The sequence below is a fragment of the Siphateles boraxobius genome, unplaced genomic scaffold (genome assembly GCF_051911475.1).
Source record: "Siphateles boraxobius isolate OS27281-9 unplaced genomic scaffold, OSU_SipBor_1 2, whole genome shotgun sequence".
In the NCBI taxonomy this organism is placed as follows: domain Eukaryota; kingdom Metazoa; phylum Chordata; class Actinopteri; order Cypriniformes; family Leuciscidae; genus Siphateles; species Siphateles boraxobius.
In genome coordinates, this window is record NW_027508810.1 from 12918400 (window position 1) to 12937852 (window position 19453).

General features: G+C 38.9%; 1 protein-coding gene across 2 annotated transcripts; it reads right to left on the reverse strand.

Moving 5' to 3' along the window:
- Positions 1–2863: 2863 nt before the first annotated feature.
- Positions 2864–14454, reverse strand: g3bp1 (GTPase activating protein (SH3 domain) binding protein 1). Of its 2 annotated transcripts, none has more exons than XM_077235965.1 (12): positions 14288–14454; positions 13065–13181; positions 12835–12916; positions 12574–12747; positions 5603–5693; positions 5405–5495; positions 4955–5165; positions 4731–4832; positions 4213–4330; positions 3848–3976; positions 3661–3770; positions 2864–3574 (listed from the first exon to the last, which is right to left on the reverse strand). In XM_077235965.1, exons 2-12 carry the CDS (start codon positions 13157–13159, stop codon positions 3344–3346), a joined length of 1434 nt encoding a protein of 477 aa, XP_077092080.1. In that variant the 5' UTR covers positions 13160–13181; positions 14288–14454; the 3' UTR covers positions 2864–3343. The 2 variants fall into 2 exon arrangements, with proteins under 2 accessions (XP_077092080.1, XP_077092079.1); XM_077235964.1 differs by having other exon boundaries at positions 4189–4330; positions 14288–14448.
- Between the last annotated feature and the right edge of the window lie 4999 nt (positions 14455–19453).

Consider the following 19453-nt stretch of genomic DNA (forward strand, 5'->3'; position numbering starts at 1 on the left):
CCAGGACATTTTTTAATATAATAACTCTGATTGTATTCGTCTGAAAGAAGAATGTCATATTCACCTGGGATGACTTGAGGGTGAGTAAATCATGGGCTAATTTTCATTTTTGGATGAACTATCCCTTTAAGCCTGATGATGAAAGTTAATATATGCTAAATAAAATGACATATTTAAAATAAGTATTTTAAGTATGTTAAATACAAATTACAGTCTCTCAAAGTATTTAATTACAAATTTACATTTATTTTTGTTAAGGAAAATACAAAATTCAAAATACTCAAAAGTAATTAAATACGTATTTCAAATACATGTATTCTGAGCATAACCTCAGGCTAGTCATTTAGACAAATACAAATTTCTGAGATATTTTTTATCTCAGAAATACATTTAAATAAAGGTGACAGATGACACCCAGGTTTACATAAAAACCTGGTGATAATGCAGCTATGTAAAAATAAAAATTAAGACTAAGAGGAAAAGTGTAAATGCTAAAAAGTAAGGGGCTCAAAATCGATCCCTGGGGAACACCTAATTGAACAACCAACTTTGGACTTGCATCAACCCAAGGAGACAAGCTGCCTACAGTCTGAGAGATAAGATCAAGAAGGATCAGAATTGAAAGACAGCCAGAGTCTGAAGCTATTAAGTAATTAGAGACCTTAACTAATGATGTTTTAGTGCTGTGGAGTTTGCAGAAGCCAGATTGAAGGGGCTCAAACATATTTTTTTAAGTAAGATGAAGTGTATAATTAAGCAACAATTCAATAGAATTTTAGAAAAAAAGGGAAGATTAGAAATGGGAACGAATTTTTTTAAGGTTGTCCAAGTCCATATTAGTTAATATCACTAGCATATACAAAGTCTAGACTGGTCTGTTGTAGAATTTCCATTTAAACGATAATGAAGTTAGTCGTTGCGCACATCCCTAATGCAAATACGATGAATTCAGTTTCAAGAAGGTTGCAAAGGCATTTTGAAAGTATAATATACGATAGTTTTGTGTGACTAGAGAGAGAAAATTTAAGTTGCTCATGTTTGAATAGAATGATTGATTCACTGATAAGCAGTCTGAATAATTCACTGACTCTGAATGATTTGGTTGCAGTGGTTTCACAGCTTACTAGAGGGGAGGATTTCCATTGAATAATGACTTTTAATTTCTGTCTGTTCCTCACACAGAAAAAAAAAGTAATTCTGACAACTTTTATGGTGCTTTTTTTGGGTTTAAGGCATAAAAGCCTCAATGACCATGGGGACTAATTGCAAGGACAAAAGCAACCAATTCCAATTTTGGAACAAAATGAGGGTAAGTAATGACAGAATATTGATTTTTGGCTGAACTAACCCTTTAAATAGCTGTGCCGGTGTCTGTGGTGTTGCAGAGGGTCCAGCTGGGGGTCCGTATGTTTGGCGAGTTGTGGCCAGCTGTATGAGGACATCCTGAACTAATGTGGGTCATGAGGGTGTGGGGCTTCAAAATAAAGCTGCACTTTCCCTCTCATGAATACTAATGCTGGGCCACCTGCTGGTCAACACCCCCCTACATCACTGCTACAGCTAATCACATTCACTGTTTATAATGAGCTACAGTTGTGATTGTGTGTGTTTTTTTTTTTTTTTTCAGCATTATGCAAGCACATGAATTCATAATTAGGCCCAATAATATCAGTAATTCAATCAGACTGAGAAAATGGGAAGATGATTGGCCGGCGTGTGCCTCGGGATAAGGTATCTGTAAAGAATGCTGCTATGGCAATATAACATATTGATATTTGTTGAGAGTGGCAGCACAATATTGCAAAATCTCATCATTTTGGTGGCTGGGTGATGGATGTCTATAAGTGCAAAATTGACTTTTCTGTTATGACCAGTTCTACCCCGGCAGTAATGGAAAAAAGATTGAGCCGATGCTATGAAGATCTTCAGGTGCCGCAGCCTTTAGAAATTAGATTTGCATATATTCTCATATATATACACACATATATGTAAATGATCAACACTTTACTAACGTATCTTCAGATGTGGCAGCCAATGAACATGAGGATTCACTTCCACATTTAGTGAAACACTGTCTGTGACGTCATTTTAACATGGCGAAATACATTGGAGGGGACCGACCTGTACCATGTATTGTATAATTTAAGTTGACATGAAACGGAAATTCCAATATCCTTTTCTTCCCTATCGTAACATATCTCTGTGAAATGTCTTCTCAAACAGGAAAAACTTGGGGAATTGTTTGGACGGCTGTGGTATTACCATTGCAGTGATCTCCTGAATGACGAGATTGCAATAAAATAGGGAGGTTAGACGAAAGATTACAAGGGCACCTGCCTTTTACAAAAAAAAAACGGATGGATAAATCATTTATAATAAATTATGCAGTTATCCATTAGTCAATTTTACTTTCATGGTGACTAACATCCATGACACTTATTACTACCATGTATTTGAAACAACTTTAAAACTACTTACAAAGAGCCATTTAAACTTAATTATTTTGAGTGTGAGCAGCAGCAAATATTTTTAAAAATTAAATTACTTTAACCCTGTTAAATCTACCTTATTTCACATGCAAATTTCTATGCTCTCTATTGTATTATATGATCACATATGCAAACTGTTTTTGCCAAAAAGGTTCAATAAACTATTCCATAAGTTTCTTTTTTCAGACTTTTTACAAGTCAAAGAAATTTTTACATGTTTTCCCTTGTCAAATACTAAATATTTTTCTATAAAATTGCCACTTTTCGAAAATTTTAGTTCCAGACCTAGGTCAATTAAAAATTGATCTTATTTATATTTTCCATTACCGTATGATCCGTCAACATTTCTGAACGTAGACAAGACACACCCATGCTTCAAAATAGTACATAGAGTTTATTTTGTTCTCTCATCAGTGGAGTTGTTAAAATATGTTGTCATTCTTGATGAAGTGCAACAGTAGAAGGCAAACAGGATTCTTTACATGCTAGATAGTCACTCACACACAACCATGATTTGACATGGCAACAATTCCAAATAAAACCATACTTGCACTTGACCTGAAAGCGGGTGCTAGCAATACACAGGATTGCCCAAGCAGTAAAAACACGTTCCTTTAAGAAACAGGGAGAGAACTCTAAAACCAAATGCTAGGTTTCTCCTTTCCCCAATTCAAGTAGTTTTGTTTTTCTACAACAAATTCAAGTTCAATCTCAGAATTAAAAGGAAGTCCAGATAAAGAAACAAATAAATCACACTCCTGGGTCCTGGAGTGAGGGATGGAGACAGGGAACAGAAAAGCCATCTGTGTTAACCAGGGTGACTTGCATCAGCAGTGAATGACGTGGGAGCTGCCTCACTGACGTGGTCCTGCGTAGCGGCCCTCGCTGGGTCCTGTGCCTCGACCGGCTCCGAAACTGGGTTTCTGAGCCATGCCTCCACGGGCGGGCGGTCCCCTTGACCCGCCAATCCTGTCACGCGGTCCCCCCGGGCCTCTGGGGCGGATGTCCCGCCTGTCACCTTCACGGGCCGAGCGGGTCTTCTTTTCCTCTACGTTCAGGCGAACATCTCCTCGCAGTTTAATGGGCTACAACACATAGAAAAAGGTCATTCTGATGATCCTGCATCAGCCTAAATATCCGGTATCGCACATCATCTGAGTGTCACACGTACCCGATTGCTGAGGATCTTCTGCACAGGCTCAGAATCATCAAATACCACAAATCCAAAGTTAGGCAGCTTTCCACCGCTGTTGATTCTCAGCTCAAGGACAGTGCCGTATTCTGAAAAGAAATAAGCAGGTAAGCTCATGCAGGAGGATCTGAACTACATTTTAAAAAGTGCCATTTTTACCACTTACGTTCAAAGAATTCCTTGAGCTCATTCTTATCCACATCGTGAGGTACGTTTCCAACAAAGAGTTGGTGGCTGTCGGGATACCGGATCGTCCGCCGCACCTCTGACTCCCCACTCTCACCCTCCCGGACCACTAAACCAGAGATTAAACAGATGACCCCATGTCCTTTCAGGTATTTTTTTATTTATTTAACTTTCAATTTCGTTGGAGTATATGCTATTTATATGCAGACATGAAGTTCATTACAAAGCAGTTTTGCCAGAGCCAATAAGATTAAGAAACTGCAAATTCAGCTAATATACTCTTTTGTAAATATTTTAAAAACTGTTATAATGGACCCATACTAGATTCAGTAGACTTTTGCACACCTCCTGGTCTCGATGTTCTGTGAGGAGGAGGGGGTCCTGGTCTCTGGTCACGTGGTCTCTGGTCTCTCTGGGGTCTCTGTGCTGTGGCCTGTGTTTCTGCTTTCACCTCTACACGAGGCTATGGAGCACAAATCACAATTAATCAAGCATGGCAATAAAGCTGTATATGAAATGATTTAATGCAAAATTCCCTGAACTATTACAAAACATCCTTGATTAGGATCCACAGTAAGTAACACTGTCGGACTTTAGAGTTGCACTAACACAGAAACCTTACACTAAAATAGTGAAAGTACATATTTAACTGTTGAGCAATAAGAATTAACATGTTTTTACTATAGGGTTAGTTGCATGTGATTATGCTCTTTTTATAGTAATTACATGTAACAAGGACACTGTAAAAAGGTTTTACTGACTTTATCCTAATTAATGCTTTTAAATTTTAATTTAGAGACAAGATTTCCTAGACCAATATCAAATACTCTTTAAATGGAGTAAAAGAGTGTTGTGACATCTACCTGCGCAGATGGGACTCGGACAACATGTGGAGGGACTCCTGTGGCAGGGACCACTCCTCCTGGTGGGAGATTCTTGCTAGTGACTGAAGCCCAAGAAAATTGCTGAAAACAAGAAAGCATTTAATCTCACCTATCCAGTTCGGGATGACTGTACAGCTTCACAACTACAGGTCAGTTGACACGAGAGAGACTCAACAGACAGTTATGAACGAGGGTGGTCTTACCCGGTTCTCCTCTGGCATGGTGGGTGTGGAGTCAGTAGGTGTGGGCGAAGGGGAAGATCTCTGAGTCTTTTCCTCAGCATGAACCTCAGGCTGGCTAACAGGCTCTGGTTTCAGCTCTACAGCTGCTGGCTCAGGCTCCACCTCTGCTTCTGGCTCAGGCTGGGGCTCTGGAGTTATAGACACCTCTTCTTGCGGCCCCTCGGGCTCCGCGCTGTAAACGGACAGACTTGTATGAAACCACAACTCGGTGGTAAAAGGCAACACTTTTTGGAGTGCATCATACGCAATAGAGTCTTGTGATACATAAGGAATACTTCAGTAACCTTAAGTTCACGAATCAAAATTGAAGTGCGTGTAGTTTGTTTTAACTTAAAACACACCCACATGATTTGCATCCTGCCTTACTCAAGTGATTACCAAACTGTGAGCCGAAAACTGAATACAAGTTACCAAGGTGTCTGATCGTAGTATCCAGCAGACTCATCCTGGACCGCCTCAGGTGAGTGTACTCGCTCCAGCTCCTCCACGTCCTCCTCAGACTCTGTGAACAACAGGAGATGAATGAAGTCATCTGCTCACAGCGAGAGCAATGGGGAGACAGATTAGTCTAAAGATGCCTGAAATACACCAACAATATCAGCTGCTCACCCTCAGGAGGTTCTGAGTCGGAGTCCCCGAACACTTCATCCTGGTACCGGAAGATATCGTTGTGTACATAGAACTTATTTGCAACGGTTCCCTAAAAGATTACAACAAAAATAAATTATGAAATTAAATTATCTAAAAGAGAAACCAAGTTGATTTGTTGGCAAAAAAGCCAAATCTGCCCAAAGTCATTTTATTACTAAGAACACTATTACTAATCAAACACTGAGGATCAGAACAAGTTGATGCTTTCAAGACACCAAGTCTAATCTTGACACTTTTCAGCAGGTGAATTTCTATTTCATCATCTGTGATTACTGAAAGAATTATTTTGATTCAAATAGATGCTAATGAATCAATGAATAGAGGAGACTAAACGGGAAATGAGAGGGCATAGATTGAAGCGGAATGCAGAAAATGAAGCATCCCTGCGCATTAAACTTTACTCCACACACAAGAAATATCTACCCAATTATTTCTTAAAGTTAGGGGCATGACAAGATCTTGTGCCACATGATCTCTCGATATTAAAACGTGACATTTCTCGTCTTGGTGAAAAGCAGTCTCACGATATCAACATGACAGTTGAGCTTGTGGCAAAACCTTTTACAGGGCTCGCATTATACTGTTCTATATTGTCTTTTACTGCATATGATAATTCATAATCTGAATATAGAACTGAAGTGACATTCATTACAAGATGTTTAGTTTAGGTCGGTCACAATTCCTCGATTAAATTGAAGGTCTTTTTTTTTTAAATCCTCAATTGCAATTTACTCAATTAATCTGCAAAACTCCAGAAGTGGCGCATTCAATTGACGTGATCCGTATTATTAGACCATTTTCTAAGGCTGCTCTAGGGATGCTCAGAATTAACTGGTTAACCATTAACCAAGAGTAAGAATTTTTACAGATTAATACCATGTCAAACGGTTTAATTTTTTCAAGATATTTTAAGATGTTTGCTGCATGGTTAAATATGCTACACATACAAAAGTGAATTTGAGAGAAAAAGGGCAATTATTAGGCTATTACATTCTGAAATAATGTAAAATACCGGTAAATAAAGCAAAATGTATGCAAACATTGCTGTAGGCTATTTTAGTTTCATTGACTGCACAACAAATCCTTTCATTTCAAAAATATTCAGAACAGAACAATAATGGAAAAGAAGGGTAGCTATACAAGCATTAAGCCAAACAAATCAATTTAAAGTTAAACCGAAAAAGGCGTTGGGTACACGAAGCCTACCGCTCATTAGGCACAAATCCAAATGTTTACATATTTACAATGTATCGGGATGCTAAACTGTTACTTATTGGAAGGTGTTCGAAGTACAAAGCCTAGTTAACATATCGATGTAAACAAAATCTTTCACATTTTCAATTATGCTTGGCATAGATATGTGACGGTGATAAAATTATCCCACTGGTAATACTGGTTTCATCGGGGGGGTTGCATTTCTTCGCAGGGAGTTTGATTGACAGGCGATCTGACCAATAATAAGCCATTTTTGTCCGACAAATGTTTACATGGTACAATGACTTGTTGGCTACTGTTTTTATAAATTGCATGACACAAATTTCACAATTTCAATTCAAATCTTGTGATTTGATTCTTATCTTGATTCTATATAGATTTATTTGGATAAATTAGGTACCCGTCAAATTTCTCAAGAAAAAACAAAATCTCACCTAATGCTATAAACCTACAGAGAGCCCAGTCAGCCGGTATTATTATTAGGTTAAAAATAACAACGGATTTGTGGTTTTTACTAGGCTACAATATTTGAATGATACAATTAAACACATATTTAGCTAAATACTCTTCTCTTTTGTCTAGCCAACTAAAGTGCCATCAAATGGCTTTCCTGAGGTAAATGTGACATTGTTCTCCAGCAGTTTTATTATTAATTACACTTTGAGACCACCCGCTTCTACACATGACGTGGATCTGACACGCGTCCCATTGTCTCACAAATCTGCATGAACGGTTTAAAAGCATTTGCATTAATAAGAGCGGGACCATACAACGCTAGTCAATGGGTCACAGAAAAACACGGATACTGCGTTAATTGCGCATATTTTTATAATATTTTTAGCGCTTTAAACCAAACAAATTTGGTGCGGTGGGCAAGTGATGAAACCGGTGTTGCGACTGAACACTGTGTAACACCGACTATCGTAGCAAGCCTACCTTGGCATAACACCACAGCAGGAAGGCGGTCACGCCGAACCTCGCTAAGCCACGCCCGAAAACCGCCACTGGCCAATCGTGTCTTAGCAACCGTAACTAGGCGCGGGAGGTCTGGCAAGCTTTCGAAGCGAGGGAAACATGCCGAAGCGTTGTAAGTATGGATTGTGCAAATTTGATACCCGGTATCCTAAAAGTTTGGACGGGGGAGTGGAATTTTTTTCCTTCCCGAAAATCTAAAAGTCAAGGGGAGAAATGATGTGCGTGGATCAAGCAGTGTGGGAGACCCCGTTCACAACTAAATGTCGACAGGATTAACAAAAACACATATTGCTTGGAAGTAGGGATGTAGCGATTACCGGATTTCACAATTAACCGCGCTTTAAAACGTCACGGGTAATTAATCGTAAAGAATATGCTACACCGAGTGTTCTACACGGAACGGAAATTTTGCAACTAACTAAATAAATAATGAAACTAATAAAACCTAGTTTTGAATGAGAAAAACTATGAAGAAAACCTATTGACATTTTCGTCAATGAGTAAAAACTAGACAAAAATGTTAGATAGTGACGATTTGGGAAGCGATCCAGTCAGAACTGATGTCCTGCGTTTGTAGTAGATGTGCACATTTGTACTGTAATGTGCTGATCTACCCAGCGGTCCCATAAAAAGTTAAAACATGTAAACGTCTGGGAGAATGAATAGAGCAGACATATAGATCTGAATAAGAGTGAAGAAGCAAAGAAGAGCTCTATTCGGTACGGTTTTCTGTGCGCACACACTCGACCCGAAGTGTGCAGCCATGCACAATAGACAACTATACAGCGCGGGAGTACTGAATTGAGCTCTCTGTCGTGTATAAATAGACAAATACACACAACATTATGTCTAAATGTTCGTTTTGGAGAGTATTCATGTACACTATGTCGGTTATGTCTTAAACAGTTGTGAGTGTATCGGATGTGTATCAGTGCAATTGGATCCGCATGTCTTTGGACTTGATCCGATGTCTTAAAGTGATAGTGGATAATAAACCTAATGCGGTCTGTGTCCTTATATTGATCAGGCAACAAAAGAAAATCATTCACTGTTTGTTAATAATAAGGATTAATTATATTCATACAAATTAAATATGTCTGCTTGAAAGAATGATGTATGCAAGTAGTTAAAGAATGCATATATCATTCATTGAAAAGAAGACTTTTACTTTAGGAAAATTGGTTTTAATTTTCATTTGTTTTCTTTTATAAGAAATACATGGTTCATATTTTGCTTACATTTAATTCAATAGATCCAAAGACTTTGTTTATTCTTATTTTCATTGGGATTTATTTTCCCTTTATACTATTATTTATGTTTTTAAGTCAAATACCAACAATATATTGTTTTCAGGTTTTCTACATCAGGTTGAAAATAAATTAAGAACAAACTAAACGCTTAATTTTTTTATCTATTTCAATCAAAGAGCCCTGCAGCCTTTGACTTAATTTGTTATTTTTAAAAGGAAAATACTGGATGTTTACAAAGCACTTCTCTTTAATTCCAAAGAAAGAGATTGATTATTGTTTGTCATTTTATAATTTTGTACTGTGTTGTGGCAGCAATAAATAACACATTAAAATCTAGTGTTGAGTGTTCATGTGATATTATACATTAGTAGTGTTGTGAAATTAATTGATGCATAGTAATCGTGATAATCGTTAAATCGTGATTATTTCTCAGACAATAATCGTACTTACAAAATCTGTAATCGTTGCATCCCTACTTGGAAGTTGGAAATAATTACGGTCCTTTGTTCATAATGCACGTTTTAACGTAAAATAAGACGTTTAAAGACAAGACGGAGGCTCACTGACATACTTTAAAATATATTTCAGCATTTTGTTAATCGACGGCCTAACGTTACTACCCCTGACTGAGTAACTTTAACCCAATCCGATCGCGGCTCTCCCAGTGTTAATGTTATTCCACAAGAGTTATGCATAAACTGTTTGATTTACAATTATTAGATTAGTTTCACATTTCACTTACCCTGCTGTGCATGAACATATCTGTTCCTTAATTTATGTGTTTCCCATTTGAATGGTCAGCGTCAGCGTATGAGGCGCTGCTGCAGCGACTATAGGCTTTAGCTTCAATTTTTATAAAATTATTCTCTAATCGGTTGCATATTATGTCGTGGATATATCCCTCGAATGCATACTGCAGTCCCTTTTGTCTTGCTCTCAGATATTTCACATGTTCGCCAAAAATTACTAATTATCTCATCGGGAATGTCTGACACCGGTGCATACACTGTAAATATACGTGCTAGACGTGAAAGCTTGACAGGCGTAGCAACAGTAACTAAGGAGGGCGGGGCTTAGCGAAGGGTCAATTGGCCGCCAGGCAATGTCGGACCAACTTGGAGAATTAGCATGTAGAAACTGAGTCGGGCCGTCGGTGAGAGAGAACTCGAGCCAGTACTCGACAATAGCAAAACAGTGAGCAGTCGTCAAGACGGTACGGACAGAAGGCTTACTTCATCTTACCTGAGGGTTCCTGGAGCGAATATTTTAATATTAAAACCCTTTATGAGGCAAGTAACCATATTTAGTCACTTCCACACACATTCAAAATGCCCTCCCCCTGCCTCCATTTGGATTTCTAGAGTCATGTGGTTTTCTCTCAGCCAATCAGGGGAGATCAAGTTATCTGACAGATATTGACATCAAGGCATCTGACCAATCAGCAGTGGCCGGGATTACCTCAAACACAGCCATCTTGCAGAAATCATAAATATTGCTTTTTTGAACCTGCCTTCTCCCACAGCTATAGTAATAACATCATAACTAAACATGGTAAGTTGATGTAACTCACAAATTATTTGGTTGAATAGTTGTGTTAAAGATTAAGATTGTTGTTATTTGCATAGCATTTGTAAAAATTAACTTAATGTTTGACTGAAGACTACATGCACCATATTTGATCATATACCCCGTTTACTAAGACTAGCAAGTGTCCATTTTTAGACATATGCCTCATGAATGTATGTTTTTTTAAATTATAGTTAAATGGCATACACAGGTGCTTATTGTTAGTGTGAGGCCTAGTTCTGTGTGAATTGATTTTAATTACTGAATATTGGTTTGTGATAAAACAATTATGAGCAAATATAAGCTCATGACCATAGGTTAGAGTAGGAACGTAGATCGACCGGAAAATCGAGAGCTTCGCCTTGCAACTCCTTCACCGCGACAGACCGGTACATCAACCGCATTACTGCAGAAGCTGCACCGATCCGTCTTCAATCTCCCGTTCCATCCTTCCCTCACTCATGAACAAGACCCCAAGATACTTGAACTCCTCCACTTGAGGAAGGAACTCTCCACCAACATGAAGTGGGCAAGCTACCCTTTTCCGACTGAGAACCATGGCCTCAGATTTGGAGGTGCTGATTCCCATCCCAGCCGCTTCACACTCGGCTGGAAACCATCCCAGTGCATGCTGAAGGTCCTGGCTTGCTGGGGCCAGCACGACAACATCATCTGCAAACAGCAGAGATGAAATCGTGTGGTCCCCAAACCTGACACCCTCCGGACCCTGGCTGTGCCTATAAATTCTGTCCATAAAAATTATGAACAGAACCGGCGACAAAGGGCAGCCCTGCCAGGAGTCCAACATGCACCGGTAACAAGTCTGACTTATTGCCGGCAATGTGAACCAAGCTCCTGCTCCGGTCGTACAGGGACTGGATAGCCCTTAGGAAAGGGCCCCGGACCCTGTACTCCCAGAGCACCCTCCACAAGATGCCAGTATCAGTACCTCAAGACAGATGTCTCTAAATAAATGTTCCTTGCAGTTTGTGTCTATAATAAATAAATGTTCCTTGCAGTTTGTGTGTTTGTGACATTTTTTTTTTTAAATTCACTCTCGGTAATTTATTTTACCCTAGACAGGCAAGTGCTCATATATGGTAACTTCATTGACCTTGATTTGCAATGCAAAGATGAAAATAATTAAGAACATTTTTTTTTGTATAAAGGTCCTTTAACATCCCCCATTAGCTTTCTGTGATTAAAATTTAGAATTTCCAATTATTTCAATGAGTGCCTTATAAAGGTTTAACATGAGCCGAGTGGAATAAAGAAAGTGATCAGCATGATAGATAAAACGGTAAACACACACTGCTTTGTTTACGGTTGGTGTATCTGCAGAAATAGACATATCTTAGCTGTAGTTCTCAGTGTTCAAGCGCAGCTTTTTTGCCCTGACGCAGGCGACAACAGTCGACTTTCATCAGGGCTAGTTCTTTGGCGTCCGTTTGGTGTGTCCCTACCTTAAAACTAATTGTTATTTTTAATGGGCCACAGACACTTGTCCATTTGAATTCAACAATCTTGTCAGTTAACAAGCTTCAGTTGTCAAAAAACAAACAATCAGCATCCCCACGCTGCAAAATATATTAAAACCATTTAAAAAAATTTCATATAGCATAGTGCTATTCTGAAATCAAAAATGCAGCATTTCAAAGAAATTAATATATACACTGCGAGTTTCAGAGTGAAGAATCAAATGCCTGATATTTTCGCTCCTGTGAGTACTTCAATGATGGCTATCGATTTACATATTCACTTTTTCCATTTCACAGGTCTTTCGAATTCAGTCTTTACTCCACACGACCTCACATTTCCAATGGTTTACGTCTGCATTGGCAGATGTTCAAAGACAACTTTATTGTATTCACCCAGGTCTTGTTAATTTGATCTGATAACACATTTGTGAAGAAATCTTCATACCTCAGGTGCCAGAACAAAAGTCTGCATGAACTTCCTCATGGGCTGCATGTTATTAGACAGCTCCCCCAAAACTTGCACCACCACTCCCTCGTTCAGGGTGGCATGGGCATCGACATGCCTGATCTTAGTGTGACAATCACGGAAACTGAGAGCCATCACCTTCTTATGGATTTCCTGTTCAAAAGGTAAAATGACATTGAGCTACTACACTGAACCATAACTAGTATTAAAAAAAAATCCACAACACGAATTAAAACTCACAGACTGCCCATAGACTGCTTCAGCTGGTTTGCCATTATTATCCAGACCACCATGCACATAAGATGAGTTCTTGCCATAAAACCTGAGAAAGATAAATGCAACAGGTTTAGGTTTATTGCAATATGTGCTACCACATTTGAAACATGCATTTAACAGCAAGGGATTGTGATCAAATTTCTGCAAACCTCATTTGCAAAGAAAATCTGATTATGAAGGCAGCCAATCCTCACCTGTGCAGGTAGTCAGGAGCCTGGTTCAGCAGGGTGTAGTACTGTCGGACAAACTCTCGCCCGACAAGCTGGGCACTTGGCTTCTCCATCACCATTTCTTTGGTCAACTGGATTCAACTAAACGAACAAAATGACTCATTACAATTTTTTTTTTTTTTGTGACCCATGACTTTCTCCTGGTGAACACAAAAGAGCTGTCAGTAATATCTTTTTCCTACAGAGAAAGTCATACGGATTTAAAGATCGTGATGGGTGATTGAGAATTACTATTTCTGGTTGAAAAACGTTACCTACTATAGAGGTAAACTACATCTGTTGATTGAAAACTAGGAGAGACCCTTTGGTGAAACCGAAACAAATCCCTTTGTTGAGCCTATCGAGAAGCAATGAGGCCATTTCATGTCGATAGTCGATCGTTTCGTTTCTATAGATTTCGATTGGAAAAAGCCACACCCTTCATGAACATTACTTGGTTTAGCTGCTCATCATGTAGGGTGGAACATTATTCCTTAACTTATTATTAATCAGATTAATCCATTGTGAGATGGACTAAAGTACGTTAGGCCCGAACAAGACACACCGCGTTGCCATCTTGAGCCCGGTTCCTTTGTGATCACATTATGACATTTGATAGTAAAAGAAACAAATATTTTTTTCAGTCAGATAACGTTACACCATATACGCCAAAACAATGACTTTCTTAAATCGTCGTTCATGAATCAGGCACGTGCCCAGTACTTTGTCGCATAAGCTTGGTCCCGATGATGATTAAGTTATCAACCGCAAACGATAACATTAAACATGTGTGGAAAATACGTTTAAAGAACATTTTAATGTAAACATCGTAAAAAACTTGTATTACAATGTAACAACTCAAACGCGGGATCGCTCGGTCACGGAAATGTCGGCTGGTGGTGAGGTGAACTGGCTAAAGCTAATCCTCACAGCGTCGAGCTACAAAAACCCACCCAGCGGCCTAACCGTGAGACTTACCGCTTAAGTTTTCGATTAAAGAGTCATATTTTTACACCAGGTATGTATTAATATGAAAAATGTTGGAATTGTAGATGTTTAACAAATAAATCCAGCACATGTCTATTAGCTGCGCACGAGCTATCGGATTCAGTACGCTAACCGGACTACAAAACAAAAAATGTGCACAAAATAAATGTTTTTTTCTCTCTTTTTTTTTAAATCAGCCATTTAATTCCAAAAACACTTACCAAGAGGGAATCAGTAATGTGTGTTTGGGTTGAGTCTGAAGTGATTTGAGTGAAGCGCCGATAGCTGTGAAGCTTTAGCTCAGACACACTGGCAGCAGCGCGTGTGGCGAATTGCCGGTTTCACACGAGCTCCTACTAAATCAACGACCCTTCTGATGGCTGAACCCAAACGCCAATCAGATTGACGCAGTGGGTTTGTGCGTGCAATCAGCATTCGTCTTCTCGCAAAGTCCCCACCTTCATCTAATTAACATAAACTTTACAGACTGTTTGCAACCTATTGAAACCGAGAGTGAAACGAACACCAGAGCAAGGTTGTTAGGCCCGCACGGACATGAGTTACGCAGCAACTGAACGTGTTGATGCTTTGCGCATTTTGGCGTTTTGTTTGCGAAACTAACAACTTGCCAGGTAATGTCGATGCACATTAGATAATGTGAACCACAAACATAAAAAAAGTGTTTTGAGGGGCTTCTTGGGAAGTGAAGAAAATGTACAGTAGGCCTAACAGGTCTCATTTCACTTCAGAAACCAAAATACATAAATAAGAAATATTTTACAAGCAATTTATATTTTTTTGTATTATGATATTTATTGTATTAAAATTAAGCACATTCAGCCAATTTTTGTTATCAGAATATAAAAAACGATATATATATATATATATATATATATAGCCTATATATAAATAGTGTGTGGTAATTAAAATATATTTGTTTAAGTATATGCCTATATGTGTTTATACATCATAGTAATGTTTGTTTTTAAAGATGATATGCTATAGTAATTAAGCTAATTAAAAATAACATCATGATGATATTGCTATAGCCTATACTGTAATAGTTATCGTAGAAAATAATGATATGTCCAGGCTCAGTACTGTAATGACATTTGTGGGGTAATTAATCTCGTCAAAGTAATACCACTCACAATGCAAAATATTTTTAATTCAAGTAGAATAACCCATTTGGATGCGGTCAGGTACCCTACAGTGTGGAGAAAAGCATTAGCACGGATTTTTCTAGTTTTATTTTTTTATATACACATCCAGATAATTCGGCAGAACTGCATTAGAGATTAAAATAAATAATGACTTGTAAATATGAATATATTGAGGTCGTATATTGCCCATTAGGGGGCGACACGCTTCCCATGCATGCAACCATGAGCACTTTGAAAAAAAATTGGGCTTCGTTTCGTTTCCCAAAGGCATCTCAAATAACTATTAACTTCACGAATCGATGCTTGAAACGCAGCCTGTTCATTTGTTTATCGTGAGAATAAATCCGATTTAACCGTTAGATTGGACTGCAGGTTCTGGGAGAGTGAGTTAATCTCTCAAACATTTCCCTGTTTATTACCCTTTTACAATCAACTGGGATGAAAAAAGTTTATCCAAATAAATACATTTTGTATTCATCTGTTCAGCATGTTCAGAGGTATTTACCAATGTTGAATGCTTATTTCAGTATGCATCAACAAACACTGACATATAGAATAATGTATTAAATATTTATAGTTAACATTGACAAATCTAGTTGTAAAAATATATTAAGAAATAGGCCTATCTGATGTGAACACAGCTGTGAAATCTTATTTCATATTTTTTATTAAACAAACCTCTTCATTCTGTCAGTAGAATTTATTTAAAGGACATGCTTATATTTCAAGTTTACATCAATAGGCTATTGTATAATGTACTGGTCTGAGGACAGGTTGTTAGGAGTAGTACGTAAGGTCCAAAATGAACCAGGGCTGCAGGGCAAAAATACCAGAAAGAGAGAGATAACCCCGATATTTAAATTGAGGATCAAAATAGTACTACATTCAAATATGTTTAAAAAAAGCAGCCTATCTAACATTTTGTTTACAACACTTTATACCATGGTTTGAATACTCGATTCTTATTGGCTAGAAGGTGTGCATTAGGACACAGGTAGTACAGGTAGTTCCAGTCAGTTTAATCACCATGCGCTGGTTTCATTGAAGTACACACACACTATACACACACACAGGTCACACAGGACACAAATCTCTGAGATCATGCTGCACACACAAAGAAACATTCAGGAGCACAGAAAATTGTCAACGCTGCTATAGCTTAGCTACTGAATCGCTACATTGTATTCTCAGCAACGAGGTTGTAACATCGCTGTTTATGCAGATAGCCTAATGTTTAAATCTCTGAAAAATCTGCGTTTTTTCAGTTGAGACGATTCGTTGCTATGATACAGAATATCTGCAGCACAGTTTACTTGTAACTGATTTCGTAGATAATTTGTTTCATACTGAAATTTAATTTTTCATCCATTTTGTTCCGTTAGCTCTGCTGGTTAAAGATTGTATCAGTGATTTCTGGCCCAAAAATAAATGTCTAATCTTTCCTAACGATCCGCTAGCTGCCCGCCCCATAAGCATGCCGTCCAAAAACCGCGTCTCTGTAGGCAGCCTAGGCTCTGAGATCTGCACACAAAAACAAATGTGTACAACCACCATTCAAAACCAAAATAAACAGTGTTCCAACCAATCACTGACAGGGGCGGGTGTTCCTCCGATTTCGCATCCAGCCGTGCACGAGTGCAAAACCTCACAACACCCGCCCCTGTCAGTGATTGGTTGGAACACTGTTTATTTTGGTTTTGAGTGGTGGTTGTACACATTTGTATTTGTGTGCAGATCTCAGAGCCTACGCTGCCTACAGAGACGCGGTTTTTGGACGGCATGCTTATGGGGCGGGCAGCTAGCGGATCGTTAGGAAAGATTAGACATTTATTTTTGGGCCTGAAATCACTGATACAACCTTTAATGTCTTTGTACATAACGAATGTTGTGACAGTTGGTCGGTGTGATATTTGTCCCGCCCCTCCTCCACTGTGATTGGACGGCTGTGTAAAAAGTGACAGTGATGAGCGCAGCGTTTTACCCAAAGTTGAACATTTTTCAACTCTCGGCGACCAGTAAAAAACGCCGGGCGCTCAGTGCTTGAGCGTTAGGCCGCGTGTCCATCAAAGCGTTTTTTCACGCAGCTGGCGTAAAATTCCAATTGTTTTCAAAGGGAGCGCCGCGTTTTTTAAACGCCATGAGCGTAACGAGGCGCTGAGCGTGTATTTAACGCTCAAGCGCTGAGCGCCCGGCGTTTTTTACTGGTCGCCGTTAAATACACGCTCAGCGCCTCGTTAGACACAATATCTTAGGCCGTGTATCCACCAAAGCGTTTTTAGCCGGCTGAAAACGCTGGACGCTCTGCTGAAAACGCCTAGCTGTGGGCGCTTGAGAGCGTTTTGGCAGCGCTGCGTTTTTTCAGTTGAGACGATTCGTTGCTATGATACAGAATATCCGTAGCCCAGTTTACTTGTAACTGATTTCGCAGATAATTTTGTTTCATACTAAAAATTTATTTTTCATCCACTTTGTTCGGTTAGCTCTGCTGGTTGACGTCGTTGTACAGAAAGAATGTTGTGACAGTTGGTCGTGTGGTATTTGTCCCGCCCCTCCTCCACTGTGATTGGACGGCTGTGTAAAAATTGACAGTGATGAGCGCAGCGTTTTACCCAAAGTTGAACATTTTTCAACTCTCGGCGACCATTAAAAAGCCCCGGGCGCTCAGCGCTTGAGCGTTAAATACTCGCTCAGCGCCTCGTTACGCTCATGGCGTTCAAAAAACGCGGCGCTCCCGTTGAAAACAATTAGAATTTTACGCCAGGAGCGTGAAAAAACGCTTTGGTGGAGACACGGCCTTAGAATTAGTAATGCTCGGGCTCAACTGTTCAACTGTCAACTTGATATTTGAATCCGTGGCGGAAGGAAGTAGTTCCGCTCAAAAGAGGTTTTTTAAAGACACTCCGTTGTTGTTTCTTATTCATTTGCACACTTGTGCCGTCAAACTGTTGTATAAACGCAATATAACACTCGTAGTAGTGCGATACGGCTCTATATCAGCAGGCTGTGATTGACTACGGCCAAATCACAGCCATGCTGAAATGTAAACAATAAGGTACGACGCCTCGAGTATAAAACAGTTACCACACAATACAAGTATTAAAACCAAACATGTATATGTTAATTACGCTAAAAAATAGTTCTTGACAGTGAGCGTAAATGGCAAGAGAATGTGCCTATAGGTGTAACATGTAGCCTAATTGTTAGCCTAAGTGTGATATTGCTCATTTAATGCACATAGCTATCAGTGGATTATCCCTTATTCCATGTCTTTGGCCTTAGCTGTCAGAAATCTGTATTTACACCCCTATTTAAAATGTACAGCTAAAATATTAAAACTTTTTTTTTCATTTCTTTGTCTGTTTTTTTAATGCAAACAATTCAATGAGCTCTAAAACATGAAGAAACCACCATCAATAATTTCTGACACTGGCAGAGATATAGTGTAGCCTACACTATAGTGTAGTTCAAAAGTTTTAGATCGGTAAGATTTTTTTATGTTTTTAAAAAAAGTTTCTTCTGCTCACCAAAGCTGCATTTATATGATCCACAATACAGCAAAAAGAGTACTATTGTGAAATATTATTACAATTTAAAATAACGGTTTTCTTTTTGAAAACACTTGAATACAGCAGAAGAGACTTCTTTTAAAAACTTTTTAAAATCACACCGATCTAAAACTTTCGAAAGGCAGTGTATATGTCATAATTTTGACAACAACAAAACAACAACAGGTGCAATATTAGGCTATTTGTGTCTAGTGTTACATGTTGGGACTTTAAGTGTTAGTAATGTTGTGATTTTGTGATCTTCAGCATTCTGGTTTTAGGGTTAAGGAGTGGAGAAGAGTGTTTCCCCCCTCCCGGGTGCAGAAGTGGGCTGGACTGCGCAGCACAGTGTTCTGGCTGGAGCTCTGCCATTGTTTGAGATTCCTGACGTGAGTGTCTGGCTGGAAGGGTGAGACTGGTGACTGGGTAAATCCTGCTCTTTCTCTCTAGCTCTGCTTGTTCCCCGCTGAGACCATCGACTCTTTTTCCCACTGCTTTTTCGTGCAATATATGCAACATGCTTGAAACTTGGTTCTGTTTGAGTGTGAGCTATAATAGAGCCGAAATTATTGGTTGTTTAAAAAATATGAACATAACATATGATTAAATAGTGTGAAAAACTACAGATCACGACTTTAAGCAAAAACAAACTATTAGAAAATTCTCTCCACATGAGTCC

What these genes read in the sequence shown, in the direction of transcription:
- g3bp1 (XM_077235964.1), bottom strand. Translation starts at nt 13,159, where the DNA reads ATGGTGATGGAGAAGCCAAGTGCCCAGCTTGTCGGGCGAGAGTTTGTC. An exon ending in AAGCAGTCTATGGGCAGTCT is followed by an intron (nt 12,748 to 12,834) that starts GTGAGTTTTAAT and finishes CCTTTTGAACAG; the next exon opens with GAAATCCATAAGAAGGTGAT. An exon ending in CGACTCAGAACCTCCTGAGG is followed by an intron (nt 5,496 to 5,602) that starts GTGAGCAGCTGA and finishes TGTTGTTCACAG; the next exon opens with AGTCTGAGGAGGACGTGGAG.